The sequence below is a fragment of the Rhinolophus ferrumequinum genome, chromosome 6 (genome assembly GCF_004115265.2).
Source record: "Rhinolophus ferrumequinum isolate MPI-CBG mRhiFer1 chromosome 6, mRhiFer1_v1.p, whole genome shotgun sequence".
In the NCBI taxonomy this organism is placed as follows: Eukaryota; Metazoa; Chordata; class Mammalia; order Chiroptera; family Rhinolophidae; genus Rhinolophus; species Rhinolophus ferrumequinum.
Genome location: NC_046289.1, coordinates 34,946,807 through 34,968,472, shown reverse-complemented (window position 1 = coordinate 34,968,472; position 21,666 = coordinate 34,946,807). Strand labels below are relative to the sequence as shown.

The 21,666-nt window shown below is 39.6% G+C and overlaps 1 protein-coding gene across 2 annotated transcripts in view; it reads right to left on the bottom strand.

Moving 5' to 3' along the window:
- RTN1 (reticulon 1) overlaps positions 1-21,666 on the bottom strand; it is a 172,240-nt gene that overhangs the window by 1,376 nt on the left and 149,198 nt on the right. For both annotated transcript variants that reach the window (XM_033108154.1, XM_033108155.1), the window contains 5 exons: positions 7,595-7,802; positions 5,098-5,236; positions 3,611-3,680; positions 3,042-3,088; positions 2,898-2,956 (listed from right to left, as the gene is read on the bottom strand). In XM_033108154.1, the coding sequence (XP_032964045.1) occupies positions 2,898-2,956; positions 3,042-3,088; positions 3,611-3,680; positions 5,098-5,236; positions 7,595-7,802 (523 nt within the window). The remainder of the gene's footprint in view (positions 1-2,897; positions 2,957-3,041; positions 3,089-3,610; positions 3,681-5,097; positions 5,237-7,594; positions 7,803-21,666) is intronic.

The window sequence follows — 21,666 nt, the reverse complement described above, 5'->3', positions numbered from 1 at the left end:
TCACTGTATGGCAGTAGTATTCTAGGGTAGGTTTATACTGGAAGCATTTTGCTTTGTTAGATTAAAGCTTTATGAGCTCATCATGCAGATTTTGACTGAGACCTTCCTCTGAGCCAGGCACCCGTCCAGATGCAGGAATTCAGTGCACAAAAGGGAGAAGGTGCCTGCTCTCAGGGAGCTTTCTGTTCTCATAGGGGTTGAGGAGCCAGAAATAAATAGACAAACAAGAGAAGTTCAGATGGTGAAAAGTGCTATAAAAGAAAACAAAACGAGGGGCTGTGATAGGCAGTGAGGGGGCAGCAGGGGTAAGGTGGGTGGTGCCTATTTTAAATCCACTGATCTGAGAAACAGATGCTCAGAGGACAGGAAGTGGCCACCAGGCAAAGTTCTGGGCGTGCAGTGTTTCAGGAAGAGGGGGTGGGGAATGCAGAGGCCCTAAAGTGAGCAAGGAGAACAGAGGCCCGTGTGCTTGCGGAGTAGGAGGGGAGGTCTAAAAGGCAGGCAGTGGCCAGATGGTATTGGAACTTGTGGTGGTGGTAAGGCATTTGGATTCTATTCTGTGCCATTTCCTGTTGTGTCAGAGTCATAACAATTTAGAGCATTCAAATTTGACCTCGGTCTCTCTTTCTAGGTGCTTTCTAGTTATCTTCCCACTCACTTAGCTTTAGACACACTGGCTGACTCATTGCTTCCTGAACATGACCTCCATTTTCATGCTTCTGCCTCTGTTTATATTATTTCTTCTTTTTGCAGTGTCTTTTCTGTATCATCCACCTGAGGAATGTTTGTCCATCCTTCAGGGCTACTATCGACTGAATGTGTGTGTCCCCCCCACTCCCAAAGTTCACATGTTGAAACCTAACCCCCAATGCACTGGTATTAGGAGCTAAGGCCTTTGGGAGGTGCTTAGGGCATGAGGGTGGAGCCCTCATGAATGGGATTAGTGCCCTATAAAAAGAGACCCCATAGAACTTCGGTCTACTTCCACCATCTGAGGACAGAGTGAGAAGATGGCCATCTATGAACCAGAAAGTGGGCCCTTAGCAGAAGCCAACCACGCTCACACCCTGATCTTGGACTTCCACCCTCCAGACTGTGAGGAAGAAATAGCTGTTGTTTTTTGGTCACTCAGTCTCTGGCACTTTGTCATAACTGCCCGAACTAAGACAAAGGCCCTCATTTTGGTGGCTTTCCATCATCCCCCTCAGGTAAGAACAGCTGCTTCCTTATGCCTTTGACCTTAATATTTTATACAACTATATTGTAATCTTGTATTGTCTGATAGTTACTTCTTCACAGTTTTGTCTGCATCAATGGGCTGAGAGTTCAGCTAGGACGGGATCATCTCACTCGTCTTTGTACACTCTGTGCCTGTTACATGTAGTACCCGGAACATAATAGGTATGTCTCTTTTTGGAACAAACCAACCAATCAGCCAAATAAGAAATTCATAGCTGTGATTTGTTCAAGATCCTCAAACTAAGTATTGGACAACTTAGGACTAGAACTTCTGTCTTCCACTTCCCAAGCTCCTATTCTGATGTTCTTGGCTATAGTGCTGCCAAAAAGTCACCTGTGGAGTTAATTAAAATACAGATTCCAGGTCCCCAATCCTAGAAATTCTAATTCTATAGGTGTGGAATTAGCATTTTTAGCAGATTGCCTAGGTTTTGGCACCACCAAGTTTCCTACTACACCACGCTGCCATTTCTCAACACAAAATAATGAATAGTTATCCTGCAATTGTTGATTTTCATTAGGTATTGGATGCATTGGGTCCACGATGATAATTTCAGGCATTTCGAAATGTGCTGTAGATGTGATACAGATACAAACTGACAATGAATTTAAGAGGAAGAATATGAACAGTACACAGTAAAAACCGAAATCTTTGCATACTTCAGGAAACAGCTGTAACTGATGATATGCAAACCTAATCGCAGATGAAGTTTAGAGTACGTAGTTGTTGTTTCTTATTTGTTTATTATTTTATTTTATACATCTCTGGTTGTGTAAAATACTTCCCATTAGTTCGGACCATCACCTAGGTCCAAGCACATGATTCTAAGATTGTTAGAGGGAGTTGGAGTTCACGTGGACAAAGTCTGGTCCTTTTGTGACATCTATTTGCAGTTGAAGCGTAGGTATGCTTTTGATTAAAACAAAATCTTGAATAATAATAACATAAGAAATATCATTTTAGATGGAGACATATCTAAAAACACTAAGGAAAGCTAAGTTTGATGACCATGTTAGCTGTGGATACTTATAACTGAAATCTTTATCTCCTAATGTATAAAGTAGCCACAAACTAGAGTCTATTTGAGAGTCACGTTTAAAAAGCAATGGTGTTAATTAAATAAGCAACTAACATACACACTTGTTGAGTCAAAATGGTCTAATTTAAAATGTAACAAAAGTTTTAAAGATTTAAAATATTTTTTTTTAAGTTTTAAAAGTAATTTCAATGGTTTGAAAATGAGTGCTATTCATTTTTTTAAAAGGTTGAAAATGTTTGTTAAACATAATTGTTTTTATTTCAATTAAACTGTTGTAAATTAATGTTACTTTTCTGAATCGGGTTTCCTACTTTCTCCAGTCCATCTTGTTCTTGAACATGAGCCAGACCCCAGCTAGAACTTAATATCATTTATTCATTATAATTCATTTATGATACCGGAAATAAACCAGGGAAACTTTTGTTTAACTGAGAGCTTGAAAATTTATACTTATTTTCTGAAATAATATCATTGTGGAGGGCATGAATATGACTCAAATAAGTGAATGATCATAAATCAACCTATCACTTTATTATCCTTTCATCACCTCTACCTAGTCCACTCAAATGCCTGCTTAAGACAGTCTCTCCTGTTTATAAATTGCACTGTGTAACTTACTTTGCCACAACAGCATTTATGTGAGTCCTCACAAGTCCCAGATATTGGTCAATCTGTGCCTACAACAAGGAAGAAATCATGAGCACATCCAAAGGTCACGAGGTCAAAATGTAACGTGAGTGTCTGACATCACATAGAACTTACCTGGTGCTTAACATACACTACAGGTAGAGTAAACATTGAAACCACAGCTGGGATGAAAAACAAATATAGTATTAAAATTCTGAGAGTTATCAGTAAGAATAAGCTCATAGATACATGTTTACATAGTTATGTGATATTATAGCATTATTTATAGTAGCCAGCATTCTAGATAAAAGGTGACAGAACAGTTGCTAAGGAAAATAAAGGGCTGCTGAGCTCTTTACAGATGTTAAGTCATTATTCCTGGAATGAGGGTAGACCGTGCCCTCACAAAATGAAAACGGATTTCTGTCCATAACTGCCATTGTAAACAGATATATATTAGAAGCCAAATAAAACCAGTTGTGGTTGAAGAAAAAAACAAAACTTCAGACTAAAAAATTCATTATTAATGTGTAATTCATTATTATGCTCTTTATTGAACTATGCTCAGGGAAACGCTGTGCACTCAGGGATATCTGGCAGTTGTTCCTAGGAATCTTTCAATACAGGCTACCAGCTACCAGCCTAGGAAGCTTCATGCTCGTGGAGTGTGTAAAGGAAGACGTAACTCACTCATCTGTCCTTACCCATAAGCAGCAGGGTCAGACCATTGAAGAGAGCGCCAACGTAAGTCAGGAGCCACATCAGGACTGCAAACTGAAAAATGACGTGATTATCACACCTTCTAAAACCCTGACAGATGGTCTCATTTCCTTGACATTTTTAGATTAGAATTTGAGGCAAAATATATCGTGATTTCAATAGGAAATGTGGAAGCATTTAAAGCTTGGCACAGAACTACTGAAAGACGATCCAGTCTTTGCTTTTCTCAGAACCCTTTGGATCTCTTTAAGATTCGAGGGACTCAGTGAAATAATAATCTAGGGCAGGGTCAGCAAACTATGGCCTTTGGCCTGTTTTTGTGTGGGCCCACGAGTTAATGGATTTGACATTTCTAAATGGTGAAATAAAATCAAAACAAGAATAACATTTTGTGGTATGCGAAAAAGAGATGATATTCAATTTTTAGTGATCACGAATCCAGTTTTATTGGCACACAACCACTCCCATTCATTTATGTATTGTCTTTCACTGCTTTCCTGCTACAAAGTGAAGTAGCTGCGACAGAGGCTGTGTGGCCCCCAAAGCCTGAAATATTTACTGTATGGCTATTTACAGATAAGGTGTGCTGGCGCCTGCTCTAGCCACCACATTTACATTACAAATACAAATAGAAATGTCACCTTCAGATAAGTAATTATAATCTCTCTGCTCTCTCTCTCTTTAGTCAATACTTGGCCAGGGGTTATTCTAGGAAAGCACCTTGCGGTCAAGGGCACAGCACTCACTTTTCCTTCTGCCCTTCCTTGAACAGTTGCCAGGCAGCCTGTGGTACAAGACCCCTGCCTGGTGTGTACAAAGTGCTCTGGGGGCATAGGAAACTCACAACCACCTTGCCAGGGCCCTGACAAATGACTGATTGACTTCGATTTTACATGTAAGCCACAGGGTGGGCAAAGCAGCTTGTTCCAAGAAACCCATTGAGTTCAATGACAGCACCCGGAAAAACAGCCGGTGCTGGGGTCCTCTGCCCTGCATCTGGCTCGTCTCACAGCCCCCACTGTGTCAGGACACTTGGACGTTTTACTATTAGCAGAATCCAGAATTTCTTCCAATGAAAAAGCACATAGGTGCTTCACATTTCCCAAACGAATTTTTATTTTAAAATTAATTTCAGGAAATTGACTGAGGAATTTAAAATGGTAAGGAGAAGCAACCTGGTGTGTTGTAAAAAGTACAGGACTGGAAACTGTGTGACCTGGGTTTGCTCCCAGTTCTGCGAGGGATTCACTGGGCAACCTCAGGCAACTGTCCTAACTGCTCCAGCATCTGTAAAACGAGGGAGGGGACTGCACTGGATGAGCTCCATGGTACCAAGAGCTAAAAGTTTTCTGACTCTAGAATAGAATTAGCACTTGCTTTTTATTCTCCATTATGTGGTGGTTTATTGTATTATACTTTTAGGAAAACACAAAACTCAAGACTGTCAAGTGAAGAGCTTAAGCCATCGTACTTTTAAGGAATCCACCAGGTCCTGGACGAGGAAGAGCCTCCTCAGCTCTTTAAGTGTATTGTTCACGTAGAACTGCAGGCAGTCCGTGTACTTCTGAATCTGCTCCTGGGAGAGGGTGATCTCAAGCTCCAAGTAGGCCCTGTCAACAAAGCACCCCACAGACAACGCCATCAGAGGGCTCCACAAAGCCGCAAAGTCTTCCTTCTTTCACTCTGAGCACGACAGCCACTCATCCTGGGGATTTACGGCAGCCTGTGGGTGGCAGGGCACCGTGCCACACCCACAGCCAGGGCACTGGGGAACACGAGAATCATGGCACATAGTGGGGTGCTGACAGCATTACAATGGGAGCTGATAATTCAGAGCAACTGGCTGGGAACAGAGAAAAGTCAGGCCAAAATCCGCTCGTTGGCTGAATTCTCCGTATATGCCTGGCCCACCAGGTAACTGAAAAGTCCTCATTTCTTCTTGGCTGAGTGGGGATGAATTATATTTTTCGATAGTCGAAATACCTGAAAATCCCAGCTGCCAATTACTATTTGTCATCCAAAACTCTTAAGATTTCATACTTTACTTCTGGAAAGTTCTTCTAGATTTTTATCTAGAGAGCTCTGAAAACTCGAGTGAGCTGGGCCATGTTAAAATGCTCACTGGTTCTATGAAGAGGGGTATTTTTGGTAATTGCATTTTTCATTTGTTCAAATGGTTAAATGTAATTCCTGAGTGGATAACGGGACTCCTTAAGTATATAGAAATCAATCCATCCTCCTGTTTGGCCCTGCTCCCAGGGAGGTCCATCCTCCCTCTGGCTTCCCTCCCTCTGTTCTAAGACAGCACCATGTTGTCTATCTGCCTAGAATTCTTACAGTGCTTACCTAACTCTGCGAGTTGGGATAAAAAGAAGAAAGCAGCATTTGGCTTGAGTTTTAAAGAGTGTACGTTTAAATGTTATGTCTTTTCTCCCCTTTAGAAAAAAAATTGAAAAATACTGATTTGTCTAGATAGGATGTTTGATTTAAAACGTGCCCTGAGTCAGTTATTCTTTTACTGATAAAAACAACTCAGGAGGAAAGTTCTACATTTTCAAATGGTCTCTTAAAGGAACACAACATCGTTGAGCTAATTTGCCCGGATGGCTGAGGGAGAGGCTGGGGCAGGGTGGGATTCCAAATGTGTGGTCTGTGCTCACAGGCTAGGGTCACTGAAGTAGGCATGGTATTCGCCCTGGTAAGATGCCGCTCCACGTGTCCCATCTTCCCACTTTTGGGATGGGAACTTGTGTAGCCAAGCTATAGCCCCAAAGACCCCTTAATGCTGCATTAAAAGAAGGCCAAATACCTCCAAAGGGCAACAGTGCTCAGGTTGTAACTGGGTTTGACACTGAAGCCAAACACCAGAGGCTGGGAAGGGATGTCTGATCCACAGCCTTTTCGCTTTTGTGGACAGGCCCCCATACACAGGTGTCTTTGCCCTTGTTGGAGCCTGGTATCCTGAAGTCTCGATTCAGCTGATTGGTGAGGGTGAGCCAGGGAGCACTGAGGCTTCCCCAGTGAATTAGTGGGGCTGGCTGAGAAACCATTCTGCAGCAGCATCTATGTGTCTCATGCAGGAAGCAGAACTGTTCCTCGGTTACAGCAGGTGCGACACCTGCACTCTGGGGCCAGCACCAGGGGAGGGGTGACTCTGACAGGGCTAAAAATACCTGGGCTCACAATCTAGAATCAGGATATAAACTGGGGTGGTAGAGGGTGCCATGCAGCTGGCAGTGCTGATACCCCCCTCTGCCACATCTCAGCTATCCTTTAAGCACAATGCCTTTAAAAAAAAAAAGTCCTCCTCTTCAATGGTCAGTCCGGTCAGATTTCCCCAGTATAAAAATGCAGAGGGAACATTATAAGACAGTTCATGAACCTTGCGTCCGTCAGAAGTTTGGCCCTTTGGTATTAACTTCCAAAGAGAGCACAGAAATAAATATCCAAACACTCTTGTCCTGGCTCTGGGCTATTTACTGGTCATGTGACCTTGGGTGAGTCACTTCTTAGGACCTCAGTTTTTCCACCTGTAAATAGGGATTATAATGCTATGCCTTCTTCACAAAGTTGGGAGGATTAAGTATTGAAACACTCTTGAATTACAAAACATTATTTCTATATCATGGACTAGGATTACTATTAGTAATAAACATAAAATATTAATATTAAATATATTAAATTTATATTATATAAATTATTCAAATTTATATGAATATTAAGTGTTTAATTAGTGGTAATTAAAATATAAAAACGCAAAGCAATATGTGTTAGAATAGAGATAAGAGAGCTTGTTCTAGAAATTCACCAGAAACATTAGCTATTGAAAGGCAGGTGTTAAAGGAGACTAGAAGAAGCCTGTTAGGTCTTCAAGCAACATGACCCAAAGTGCACAGGAGTGAAACAGAGGCAGAGGGAAAAGGCCCTGTGAGAGGCTGGGCAAGGGCTGGTCTGGCTGGGGCACTCACTTGAAAGGGTGGCCCTCGTCGGTTTTCTGCACAGCTTGTAAGACAGACTTGTAGATGCGGAAACTGATGGTGGCCGAGAGTGCGGCAAGGGCCAGGTAGGCCACGACGCTCACGACGCTGAACTGGGTCAGCGAGAAGAGCAGCAGCAGGAAGCTCCCAAACACTATGCCCGTCTGCTTGATGTCCCGCCAGTACAGCAGGTCAATCGCTGTGGGGAGGAGACACAAAGCACACACCACTTAAGAATGGCAGGGCCGCTGGGGGGCAGCTGGCCCGGTCACAAAACCGAGGCTGCTGCAGGCTCCCGCGGGGCCTTCGGATTCCTAAACACAAGTGAGTGAACACAGGATTATGTCCAGGGCACTTACTGTCATTCCATTTGGCTTTGGGAGAATCTTTTCCTTCACTGACGATAGTTCGTAAATTCACAGATAAGAAAGGGCCGTTAAATCTCCAGCGACCATCTCCCTGGGAGCATATCTCCCTGGGCTTCGCCATCTGCACAGTGGCCCGAATTACATGACTTTGAAACAAAACTGCAAATACAGAGGATTCTGTGAAGAACCTGTCGTCTCCTTTTGGATGGCACTGATTGTGTGCATCTTGACGCCCTGCTGATAATTTTATGTCTCCATGGTGGCCGGCAGATGTGACATCAGTCATACAAACGTCCCTGCTGCTGAGAAGGAGCAGCAGCAGTGACAAGAGAGGTCGTGGAGAAGCGGGGCCTTCTGAAGCATGGCAGCAGGCCCAGGAGACCCCAGCCAACACCGAAGGCATCTGAATAAAGAGACGGTCTGCCTCCCAAACTGAAGGGTTAGTGGCTGTCTCAAGAAACCCTAGAGCAGGCATTTGGATTAAACCATTTTGTACATGATTTGTTCACTTAAATCTTGTGACTTAAAATCTGGAATACAAGCTTTAAAATCTACATTGCACCTATCATTGTTATTTCCCTCTTTCAGCTTAGAAAAAATTAAATTCCAAAGAATAAAGCCATAGTGCTCCAAATATGATACAAAATGGAAATATTCTGAATAGTCCACTTACCAGATTATGAAAAAAAAGCATAGAAGCCTTGCTTAAGAATGTGCATAAATGTATTCTCCAATTAGGCAAGTAACAAATGTTTTAAAATTGAGATAAAATGGACACATTGTGTAAGTTTCAGGTGTATGTGTTGATTTAATATATTTGTATATTGTAATGTGATGACTACCACGGTGTTAGCTAACACCTCTATCACGTCACATAATTATGGTTTCTTTTTTGTGGTGAGAACACTTCAGATCTGGTCTCTTAGCAACTTTGAAGTATGTAATACAGTATTGTCAACCGTAATTGTGATGCTATGTGTTAGCTCTCCAGAATTTATTTATCTTCTAACTGCAAATCTATGCTCTTTGACCGACCTCCCCATTTCCCTCATCCCCTAACCTTGGTAATCACCATTCTACTCTGTTTCTAAGAGTTTGGATTTTTTAGATTCCACAGATAAGTGAGATCACACAGTATTTGTCTTTCTCTGTCTGATTTATCTTACTCAGCATGACGCCTTACAGGTCCATCCATGTTGTTGCAACAAATGGTTATTATAGAATGTTACATCAATCAATTTACAAGAGGAGAAAATAAGACACAAAATTTCCATGTCACAATCAAATGACAGTGGCAGCTGCTTACACTACCAGCTTCATCTGCCGGGTACCTGGAGGCAGCGGGTTTACAGATTAGATACCATTCATTGGCTCAAAGGAAAATGAAGGTGACCAGTTGAAGAGAGCAGAGGGCTGCTTCCATCATATTCAGGTGTGTTACTAGCAGAAAGAACAGTATGGAAAGGTATCGTAGCCTCGTGACAGCCCTGATGCTGTAGAGGGGACATAAGGAATGTTGCAGAGCAAAGTATTAACCCTCGACAGCAGACTTACGTCAGGCTGGCTAGAGAGTAAATCGGGGGTTTTAAGGCAGGGAGGCTGTTTTGTAAGAGGCTGAAGACACCCCAGCAATCTGAAGCTGGAGAAAATTTACATCTGAGCTCACCTGTCATCCATCCCACCCACCACCACTACCTGGTCTACCAATGACATGAACTCAGCAAGGTTACTATAGTCAGCCATTTCCTTGGGCAAAAATTTGTTCCCTTTTTTTCCTACAACACTTCTGCAATGTAAGTAGAGGAGAGGATCACAAGCATGTTTTGGGGTGAAACAAAGATTTTTTCTCTTTGGAGTGGGGTCAGTTCTACAAGTAGGTTTCCAGGGGCCAAGAAAAAACACTGCTGCTCCAAAGCCTCTCTTCATCCCCATCCTATCTGAGTAGAAGTGGACCCAAGCAGTTCAAACCTGTGTTGTTCAAGGGTCCACTGTACATGCCAGGACAGCATGGTTTGCGCAAAAGGGGGTACTGCTAGGGAAAGTAGGCTGACCTCCCTCTGAAATGTGAAGGGGCATGAGAGACCCTGCAAGCTGTTTTCAGGCAAAGAGGAGATAGAATTTGCTATTTTCAAGTGAATCGCCACTTATCACATTGCTTAATACCCATTAAAAATGGCCTCCAGAATAGCCTCCCGAATCTCTGGACACCTGTTTAAACAGCTCTAGAATGGCAGGCACTAGGTCCAGGCTTTACAACTGGGCAGAGAGCGTTAACTATTAACTAAGTAGCATTAGTTTTCAGTCAACGTGCTAACATGGCTGGAGGTTACTAATCAGGAGGTTAAGAAAAGATTTATCATAGCACACACCAATGAGATGTGGAGTCTGGGTACCCAACGTTGGGACATGACTGTCGATTGACATAGATTCTGAAACGTTCAAAACACTTTCAGATATTACTTCGTTTAAACTTCACAATAAACTCTGTGAGGTATACAGCAGTCCCTCCTTATCCATGCTTTTACTTCCCATGGTCTACTGTGGTCCAAAAATATTAAATGAAAAATTCTAGCAATAGACAATTCATAAAATGTAAAACCCATGCTGTTCTGAGTATCATGGTGACATCTTGCACCCTCCTGCTCCGTCCACATGGGATGTGAATCACCCCTTTGTCCAGCTTACCCACTCCGCACACTCTCCCTGCCATTAGTCACCAAGCAGCCTCTAGGTTATCAGACCGACTGTTGCAGTTTCACAGTGCTTGTGTACAAGTGACCCTTATTTCACTTAATAATGGCCCCACAGCTATTCACATAACTTTTATCATGGTATACAGAGGGTGCCAAAAAATGTATACACATTTTCAGAAAGGAAAAAACTGTATTAAAATTGTAATTGTAATACTCAATATATACCGATAACAAAAGATGAATAGAAGTCACGTTTGACTTCTGCAATGACAAGACGTGCTCAAAGTGGTTATCATCAACGTAAATTTAATACTTTTTTTCCTGTCTTAAAAGGTGTATACATTTTTTGGCACCCTCTATATTGTGATAACTGTTCTATTTTATTATGTTATTGTTGTTAATTTCTTACTGTGCCGAATTTGTAAATTAAATTTTATCGTAGGTATACATGTATAGGAAAAAATAACATAGTATATATATATATATATATATATAGGGTTCAGTATTACCTGAGGTTTCAGGCATCCTTGGGACACATCCCCCACCGATAAGGGGGGCTGCTTTATAACAGACAAGGAAGTTAAAAATGGAGAAACTTGTCCACTTACTGTTTAATAGGAGAAGGACGATCAAACGCTAACTCTGATGCTTTTCCCAAAACAAAACAGTTGCCTCTCTCACATTATATGGTTATATGTTGAATGTCCCTAAAAGTATGCAAAATTAATTTGGACCACCTGATTATATTTAAATCTGCCTCCAAAGCTAGATATTAAAAGCGAACTTTTTTCTTTAAAAGAAAATGGTCATTATCAACCGTAAATAGTTATTGGTCAACTATTTATCTAGTAAGGGCAGGAATGAGTAGATCATAAAACTTTGTTCCTCCTTTTAAGAATCTAGCTGGGAAGGCTGGAATTTATTTTAACAATTCTGCATTAATGCCAGGGTATCTTGTGTTGTTGGTGATGGCAAAAGTTGAGTTCAAGGAAGGCATAGTACTTGGATTGACGAGAGAGGACGTGGGACGATTTGTGAATGTGGCAAACAATTTATTAAGGAGATGGAATGGATAAAGGGAAATATTATGAAGGATTAGTTGACAAGTGGTGACTAATTAGCTGTGGGGGAAAGGAAGAAGAGCTAATTAAGGGTGAAAGCAACATTTCAAAGCTGGGTGACTGAGTGATTAGTATCACAAAAATAGGAAAACCGAGGAAGAACTGGTTTGAGAAAAAGCTGACACTTACTTTAAACCTCCAGGTTCTGATGTGATCAGATGAGACTAACGATTACACATAATACGTACTGTTGTGGTTTTTTTTAAGCTTGGAGATTAAATGTTTTTCCCCTAGAGGTTGTTACCATAGTCCTGAGTTCAATGGCGAGTAATATCATATTCCAATGATGTTCAAATGGATATGTACGGTATAGGCAACTGGAAATGCAGGACTGAAATTTAGTAAAGAGGGCTGAATGTTGACATTTGTATTCTGAGTGGAAATGATGGTGAAGTTATGAGAGTGGAAAAAACTTCCAAGAGAGGAGAGACTAAAGGATACAACTGTGGATGAAACCAGAGGTTAAGATTCAAAGGAATAAGTGGAGCTACAAAAAGAGTCCTGTCTGAGGTTAGAATGGTACCACATAGTGTAAGTTATGGGAGTCAAGAAGGAAACTTCCAGGAGAAAAAGGTAGGCTACAGTGCAGAATGCTGTCGACATAATGGGAAATAGTGATGGAGAAAGGACCACGGGATTTGGAGGGCAATGTCACTCATAACTTGGCAGAGACTATTTGGGGGAGTGAGGATAGAAACCATATTGTAAAGGGTTGAGTAGGTGGGGGGGACATTCAAAGTAATAAGGGAGATGGTAATTAGAATGGTAGTTTGAGGAGTAGCAAGAAGTTAACCTTTAAGTTGCGCAAAACCTGGGAATGTTAGTGGAAGGAGAGGGGTGAGGATTCTGGAACGAGGACATGTATGATTGAGCAAAAGCTCAACAGTGGGGAAAGGATGGGAGTCATCATAGCTCTTTCTTGTCAAAGAAAGGAGAAGAAGGAAAGAATGGCTAACGAGGGAGAGACATTCTGAGAAAGTACGGCAGTGGCTACACATATGTGTTGAGGTGGAAAGGGAATCACATAAAGTGGCTGGAGATAGATTTACTCAACTCTTCCCTGGAAAATGAGTCCTGAGGTCTTCCTGACTGAGGAGGATGGGGTGGGGCTTGAAGAGATTAGGAAAAGTCGAGACCTGCATTGTTCAACACAGTCCTGACAAGTCACAGGTGGCACCTGAGCACCTGAAATGTGGCTAGTTCCACTTGAGATGTGCTATAAGTGTAGACTACGTATGGGGTTTCAGACTTACCATGTTTCCCCCAAAATAAGACCTCACTGGAAAAGAAGCCCTAGCATGATTTTTCAGGATGCTTGTAATATAAAATAAGCCCTAATGCGTCTTTTGGTGCAAAAAATTAATATAAGACCCAATCTTATTTTTGGGGAAATACGGTAGGGCTTATTTTATATTAAGAGCATCCTGAAAAATCATGCTAGGGATTAAATAACTTATCAAAATTAATTTTACTTGTGTCTTTATTTTTAATGTGGCTACTAGAAAATTTTAAATTACTTATGTGTCTCATTATATTTCTATTGGACAGCACTGATCTAGAAAAACACAGGAACAATTTGAAAAGGATTGGATAAAAGGACTGCCCAAAAGTAAAGAGGACTTGGTTAAAATACAGGCTCTCTAGGGGATCCAATCAACGGGGTTTGTGGCTGAGTATTATGAGCAATATACAGTGGGGCTGACCCAGGGCTGTGAACTGGTGCAAGGGGCATGGTTCAAGGGGTTGAAGATCCAAGGGGACAGAACTGAAATGAACACTCTGGGCTCGGGCTGGCAATGACAGGCAATCAAGACCATTGGGAACTGATGGACTGGGAAAATGGCAATGGCTGTGTGTGGTCAGAGTGCCGGCAAAAGGACCGACGTGCTGATTATTCGGTGAGAAAGGTAGGAAGTGCTGAAGTGTGATCACAGAAGAGAATGTTTGTGCTCCCAAACTGCTGTGTAAATGCCAATTTTTCACATTTTCATTTTGCTTAGAGTGATGTAAGCTTGTGTAGGAAGCTTTATGGTCCTGATCCAGAAAAATGGATATTTGAATAGTTTCCTTAGAACCCAAGTAAAAAAATATATATATGTAACTCTGTAACTGAACAATTACCCCAAGCAGTCTTTGGATACAACAACGTATAGATAGCTTGTCTCTTCTTTCAATATCCTCCTAACGTGGAAAGGTCAGAAGAGACCTTACACACCTGAGTACATATTCACTAAGCATGCTCACTAGGGCAGGTAAATTACTGTATTGTCTTATCAATTGTAAAAACTGTAAGTTACTTTGCTAAAAACCAAGGAGCAATGCATTGGCTTTGAAATGATAGATCAGCGTGTCCTCTATCAATTTAAGGACTGGGCTTGGGGATCTCATCTTAGTCCCCAAACCATAGGTGGGGGCACACACTATAGACTGCCTGGGGCTGACTCAGTACTGATTCAGTCAAGGCTGAACTGGTAGATTTAGCAGATTTGAAATGCTGAAATCAGTGCTACCCTCATTTCCAAAATCCAAGCAAGAACAGAAAAGAAAAATAGAACTGACCCAAGGTTTCAATTAATAGCTAAAGGGAAATAAAATGCTATGTCAAATTTCTAGAAAGCCCTTTGCTGCAGTCCAAAATTTTTTGGTTTGGATAACTATTTTAAATGTATTCAATTGTATGAACAATTAGTGGCTGCAGTATTCAGAAAGTTTATTAAAAATACAAGAATTGAAAAGAGTGGTGTAGCTATTCATATTTTATTTATAAGGTAAAATGTGCTATAAGTGGATAATATAAAATAGAAATAAATTGTGCACAAATGTCTGCATTATTGCACCATATTTTTAAATGTATTTATTTATATTCCATCTTGGCTCAGAAAAGATCTCAGGTAGCATTGCATCACTTGCTATGTGAGAAGTTAATGCTACTTTTTAAAAGGCCAAGTGAGAAAAACCTATTCATACATATCAGCATTTCAACAAAAGAATTGTTGAAAAATGACATGACTTTTATTTTTTAGCAAGCTTCCAATAGTTGACTATAATAATTGACTACCTTCTAAAGTGAATTAAAAGGCTAGGAAAACCTGTTTTTCACAACCCGGTCTCCAAAGCAGTAACAGACATGCCAGTTTCTCTGATTTTCATGAGGAAACAAAATACCATCACAAAAAGTTAACAAGAAGAAACAGTAGTAACTTTCTCTAACTTTCCTGCATTTTGCCATCAAACTGGAGAAACATAATGGTACTAGATGTACACAAATACTTTAAACATACCTCTGTATGTTTAAAGTCACCTTCAAAGATGACATCTTCTGGTCAACTAATCCATAAATTTCCTTTGCCTTTAAAAGTCTCTTGCATAAATTAAAACTTTAAATGGTAATCCAGGAGCCCTGAAACCTGGGGAGAAACTGTTGGAAAGGACTTTTGCTGATAAGACACCGACAGTGATTTCATTTTCCAGTTCCTTCCTTCACATTTCCTAAATGCAGCCAATACGACTGTCAAGAGAAAAATGCCAACGCTATTTCTAGACGTTTACATAATGCTGTAGATGTTTTGAAAGAGGAGCTGCATTAAGCCTGAGCTCTGTGTAGATAGTAAAGGAGCACAGCATTTAATCCACATAGGTGATCTTCTACTCTGTATGAGCTTTGGTGGAACAACGGGAAATGAAGGATCTGATTGCCAAAGACACAGCCAGCAACAATCTCTCCTACTTTTCTTCCATGGGAGACAAAAGCGAATACATTCTTCTGGTGACTACCCTTCAGATCGGACTAAAGGCAAAAACTGCTTTTCTGTTTCTGTGAATTTTGTGAAACAGCTGAATGTGATTTCTGTTTGCTAGTTTTCTAAGCACTGGGACCATATTCTCTCCGTGCTGCAAAGTTAACACAGTGATGCTTTGCCCATTGTCACCGCGATGGGGTAGGCCTGGCTAGGAAATGAAACAGCAGGGCCCAGTATTTAAGACAGTATGGCCAGCTCCTCCTGCTAAACCTCCAGCAAACGGGATCATTTGGAGGGGACTCCACAGGTCAACTGGCATCAAAGGAAGAGATGGCCATATGGAGAGAAAGACAGGCTTTGGACATGTGGTAGTTGAGGGAGGCACCCAGAAAGATTTGCAAGGTATTGAATAATGAATGCCCTCATATGCTTTCTCTTTCTTTAAGCTTTTTGGCCAGGTCAAAATATAAAACTGTTCATTTCATCGGTGGTCGTCAGTCATAATTAGCCACAAAATCTCAAGTATGGGCCACATTTTATAGATCCATCGTGTTTTGGAATAGAAAAGAACCATGGAAGTAGAATAGCTGTTGGTTCTTTATAAAAAATGAACATATTTTAAATTGACCAAGACTATAATGGGCAAAAGAGTTTCTTGAACTAAAAAGATGTGAGTCAATGGATGATATGCCATTGTGCCTCTGTTCCACTCCACATTATGTCCTTCATGATCATTACCACTAGATTTGATCTGCAGTTTGGGGAAATGATTCTGAAGGCAAGACATGCAATATGACTACATCTGAAGCAAGCCCATGGTGAAATGGGTGGGACTGCAATACATTCTAAAAATTAAAACCTGTGACATCTGCACTTTTCATTTGTTCAAAATTAACACCAATTTGGGCAAAGAACTTGTAAGTAATGCTTGAATCATTTTCCCCTTTGGAAATAAAGGAAATAAACAAGACTTTAAGGATTTGATTGTGTAAACCGACAACTTTGCTCAAATTTAACTTAAAAATATAGTTCAAACATATTTGGAGGAAATAGAACTCTATACTTCTAAGCTCTAAAACCCCTAACAATTTTATTATCTTATTTGAAATACATGCTATAAATTTGGAATTCAATTATGATTACTGACGTAGTTATTGTTGTTAATTGTCACCTAGGCAGAAGATGGTTTTAAAGAATTATTAATGTTAAATTCTTAGCTTTCAAATTGTGAGCTTAATTATAAGGCAATCATGTTTCTTTGAATGGTTGTATGTACTTTCATAAGGACTGGAAAGGTAACAATACGTAATTATTAATACCTGATCAAAGATGCACACAACTTAGGACATCAGGTTGAGAAGGATGGGAAATGTGGTGGTGGCATACACTTAATGGTTCTCAAAAAGAAAGGTAATATTCTGAAAGCTGTCCACCCATCTTAGCTTTTGTGTGCTGGATTCAGTGGCTTTTAGAATTTAATTATACTATAAGCTAATTTAAAATATACTAATTACTTCACAGATTCTGTTCCCAAATGTATCAACTAGTCTAAAGATCAAAACGAATTGAGTAAGGGATATCATTTTGAACATAAGAAGAAAGTGGGCGTGAGGTAGGCAGAGAGAGGATTTTAAACGTGATGCAGATGGAAGGGCCTGCTGAGTATGACAGGTTATCTACAATCCCTATTGATATATAGTAATCATAAGGCTTTAGTCATAGAGTATCAGGAATGTTATTATTTTTTAACTAAAGACATATTCATAAGAAAAATCACAGATTAGAAGATGTGGATTTAGATCAGAATTTTTGTCAATCTGTCTCACCTACAGTGGATCTTCCTTTGGGAAGAAAAAAAAAAAAAGACACTGCAGAGAGCCCATCTGTACAGTCTAAAGCCAAAACATGTAATTAAAAAATGATTCCAACCTATTGATGTTTATCACAATATTTTCCTTAATTTTAGGACTAGCTCATATAGTAAAGAAACATGCATTTGACGTTCAGTAATTCTTTCAGTGGCATGTCAGTTTCAGTAAATTATTACAAATACTTTTTGAGATATGTACAATCTTGTTTTATAAAGGCTATTTTATTGCCTATCTTACTGTCTAGCTTCATGTTATATAGTATAGAGATACCGGACAATATTCAGTAAATATTAACATTGATTAACCGTAGATGGGAGGACTTGGGGTGATATGTGGCCTTCATTTGAACCTTTGTACAAATGGAAATTTTCATAATGTGCATGTATCATTTTTAGAAGAACAATAAAGCCATTATTTTCTCCCAAACCTTTGAAATATTCCCTTACAAAGATTCTCATGAAAATTGTAATGCAGTGTGATAAAGTATTCTTCTATTTTTCAATTGAGTAATAACTACCTACATTTGGTATATTATCTGTATAATGAGAGTTTTCTTTCATTTGAAAAAAAAATCCCCTGCTAAGCCAGTTTTCCCGTTGGATCTCATTAAAGTCTGCAGAGAGGGAATATGGAATTGTAATTATTTGTGTTGTAGTATTTGTACAGTATGCTAGCAATGTTGAGTCCAAATAAAATGCTATTTTTGATAGAAGGTGATATTGTTCTGCCTTTATGTTTATAAAATTGACTTTACCAAAGTAAGATACGTAACAAAAGCTTAGGCTAGTAACTGGCACATTGATAATACTGATGGAGAATTTAGGATGAATCGATGATGGTGGTGATGATGACAACAGTGGCATAAGTTGGTCAAGATCATTGCCTTGCTGATAATTTTTGCTGTTTGTAAAGTGACAACCTAAACGAAAAATATCTTGGAAGTGGTAAATCGGAGTTCATTTTCTGTAACTCAGCATTAGTAAGAGGTAGTGACTGTTGAGATGGGAAGAGTTCTAAATTTGAAGCTAAGAGTCACCTTTCCACTTTTCAATTTACCACTTATCTAAAAACCCTGGGCAAGTCACCCAACCTCTTTGAGCCTCGTGATGTAAATTAAAAGCTTACAGGAGAAGACGTTTGGAAAATGAAAACTATGTAAATGTGAGGGGTTATTGATTCCACACAGTCTCTATTGCCTAGATAAGTCATATTTTTAGAAAAACCATTAAGGAAGAGTCATCTAACCACTGAGGCAAATGGTAAAGCAGTGAGAAGTGACTGAGCTCGTGGGGTCAGGCAGCCTAGGCTTGAATCAAGCCTCTGGCATTACGAGCTGTGTGCCTTGGTGGAAGCCTCAGTTCATCACCTGTAAAATGGAGTAATAATAAAACTTACACATCATACGATTTGTGAGGATTATATACAATGATGCAAGTAAAATACTAAGTAAATTGGCCAATAAATACTAGTATTGTTGTGGTCTGTAAGACTACTGTATATATAGGTGTTTTATTAGGTTATTGTTTTATTGTCATTTCATTTTCTCTGAGTAGAATGGGCTTTGGTTTATTAACCAATATTGGGTAGTAGTATCATTTTTTTTTTTTAAATTGGAAGCAGACTCTGTGTGATGTAGTATAATGTGGATTTTAATCTCTCTCTTTAAACATTCTTATTTATAGCTCAAATCATATATACTAATCAAATAAACATAGGGTTCTTTTGTATGTGTACTAGTTCTTATGATGTATTGGTTTCAGTAGAGTCTTCATTTAATATGCAACAGGCTACAATTTTTCCATAGAATGTTTAATAATATGGAGGAAACCTGACGCTCACTTTGTTTATTCCTTTTTTCCAAGCAAAACTTTCTCCTTGTAATACTTCTGGAGGACATTATCAACAATGTTACATGGACTTCCATGACTAGCCTTCGCAGCTGCTCCTACATCACACTCACTTCATTTGCACACTGGACCTCTGTTAGTCTATGGATGGGCTCACTAATAATTATTACACACCAATGGTTTCAACCCTGATTATGTATTAAACTCACTTTGAGGAGCTTTTTAAAAATACTGATGCTTGGCCCAATTGATTCAGAACTTCTAGGGGTAGAGCCCAGACACCCTTTGGGTTTTTTTTTTTTTAAAGCTCCCTAGGCGATACTAATGTGCAACCATGGTTAAGGAAACTGTTTTTGATAATAGGGGAACAAAAATGACACAGATACATTGAAAATGATAAACAAAAACCTTATTGTAGGTTTGATTTCGATAAAAAGTTCTCCTAGTGGGGAGACAAAGTAGTAGTAATTTACTTCTTACCATTTCTCTTTTATGCCTATAAACCCACCCACCTAGTTATTAGTCAATTTTCAAGATAATGGCTTTGTTCTATTTGACAAAAGGAAATCAGTGGTGCTGAAGACTACCAAAGGTCACTGCATGTAAAAGGCCCTCAATGATCCTGCACTAATCTTCACAAGTAGCTGTATATTGGAAATGAAAAATGATTGTCTTCAATGGACAAATTATGGCATTTTGTGTCATTTTGTGATTATAAATGTCCGCACATTTTTAACACCCTAGTGAGAAGGTCAACTGAGCCAAAACACATAGGATTGTGATGAAATAATGTCTTATGTTTTATACAAATAAAACAGAAAATCTGCCATCTTTTGGTATCTAGTTTTGGTTAAGAATAGAAGAAACCCACAATCATAGACTGAAGCCAAACTATGTTATGTCTTTATGTCCAACTAAACTTGATATTATATCAGCCATAGTTGGTTGCTGAGTGTGTATATCAAACTGGATGAGTCTAAACACATAACAAGAATGAAATGTTATCAAGAATTTTCACACTGCCTTCTGTATAAAACATATGCTATCCCATGTCATTGTTATCATTCTTGAAAATTATACTTCTGAATTGCCATGCATATCTTGTGTCCTGGCTTTTAAATTTACTAGATTCATTTACTTAACTTTGGACAGTTGTATTTCCAATAGACCCACATAATTTGATCTATTGTATGTAATGTCATTGTCACCCAAGCAACAAATAAGAGGCAGGGCAAATGTATTCTTAATTCTAAGGTTCATGTTTACCTTTTCTTTGCTTAAAAAATTCACCAAAGAAAAAATCCCACGGGACATTAAAGATGAAAAGGCATCCTATTCTTTCTGTGATATAAAATCACAAGGGGAAGATGCCAGGTTAAGAAAACAAAAATAAACAAAAAAAATAAAACTGCTCCAGAATATTCTTGGTCCCCTGAGTGATGCTGCAACCCTGCAGGTTAAGTCGCATGCACCTTCTTTAGAATCATACTTGTTAAATATTAAGACAATTCATCTTACAAACACTTAAGTTTACTACACATAATTCATTCTTGCAAATGATCTCTTTCTCCTCATAATCTCGAAATGAGCAAGGTGAAGGAGAGAATCTTAATGTAACAAAGGAGAGATGGATGTATGAAGTATGAGGCTGAATAAAAATGGCTGAAAAGCAATCCAAGCGAGGCTGGAGGGTGGCCACACCCAGTGCTAATATGGACTGTTTCAAAATAAATCTGTTATACCAGAGGGCAACCAGCAGTGCTTTTTATTTCCCTCCGTTTGTTCCATAGACACCCATTATTAATAAAAGTTACAGGTTACCCGAACGACAAAAAAAAAACAAAACACAAAAAAACAAAAAAAAAAAACCTGAAATATTTCCAAGTGAACCATTCTAATATGTGGCTACGCCATCACATCTTCACGATTCCGATAGCTAGTCTACATTTCCAGTCTCCTTTGTGTGACCACAAATAACAACCTTGAAATGGGTGTGTCCCTCTTAAAAGGATGCACTAGAGCCTTCTCAGTTAATGGTTCTACCAGGAGATTTCAACCTTTGGGCAGAAATGAAATACAATGGGATGCATGGAACAATAAGAAAGCATTTTAACTCTGGGGATGAGAAGGGATTAAACAGGCACTTTATGATCAACGGATCCCAAAAGAGCTCCTGGAGGAGGCAAATGATGCATTACTTAAAACACTAGCATTACAACAAGAAAACAAAGGGATGGGGGTGGGAGGCAAAAAAAATAATAATAGGAAAAAGAAAAAACATCAAACACCGTCCATTTTGATTTTTGACATAACAAGTTTACTCCCGCCAAGAGAAAGCTCTTGGAGATAAAGCATGCATAGGTCCCACAGGTGAAATGATGTACAATGGCCGAGTCCGGGTCCCAGGGTTCCCGTGCGCCGCA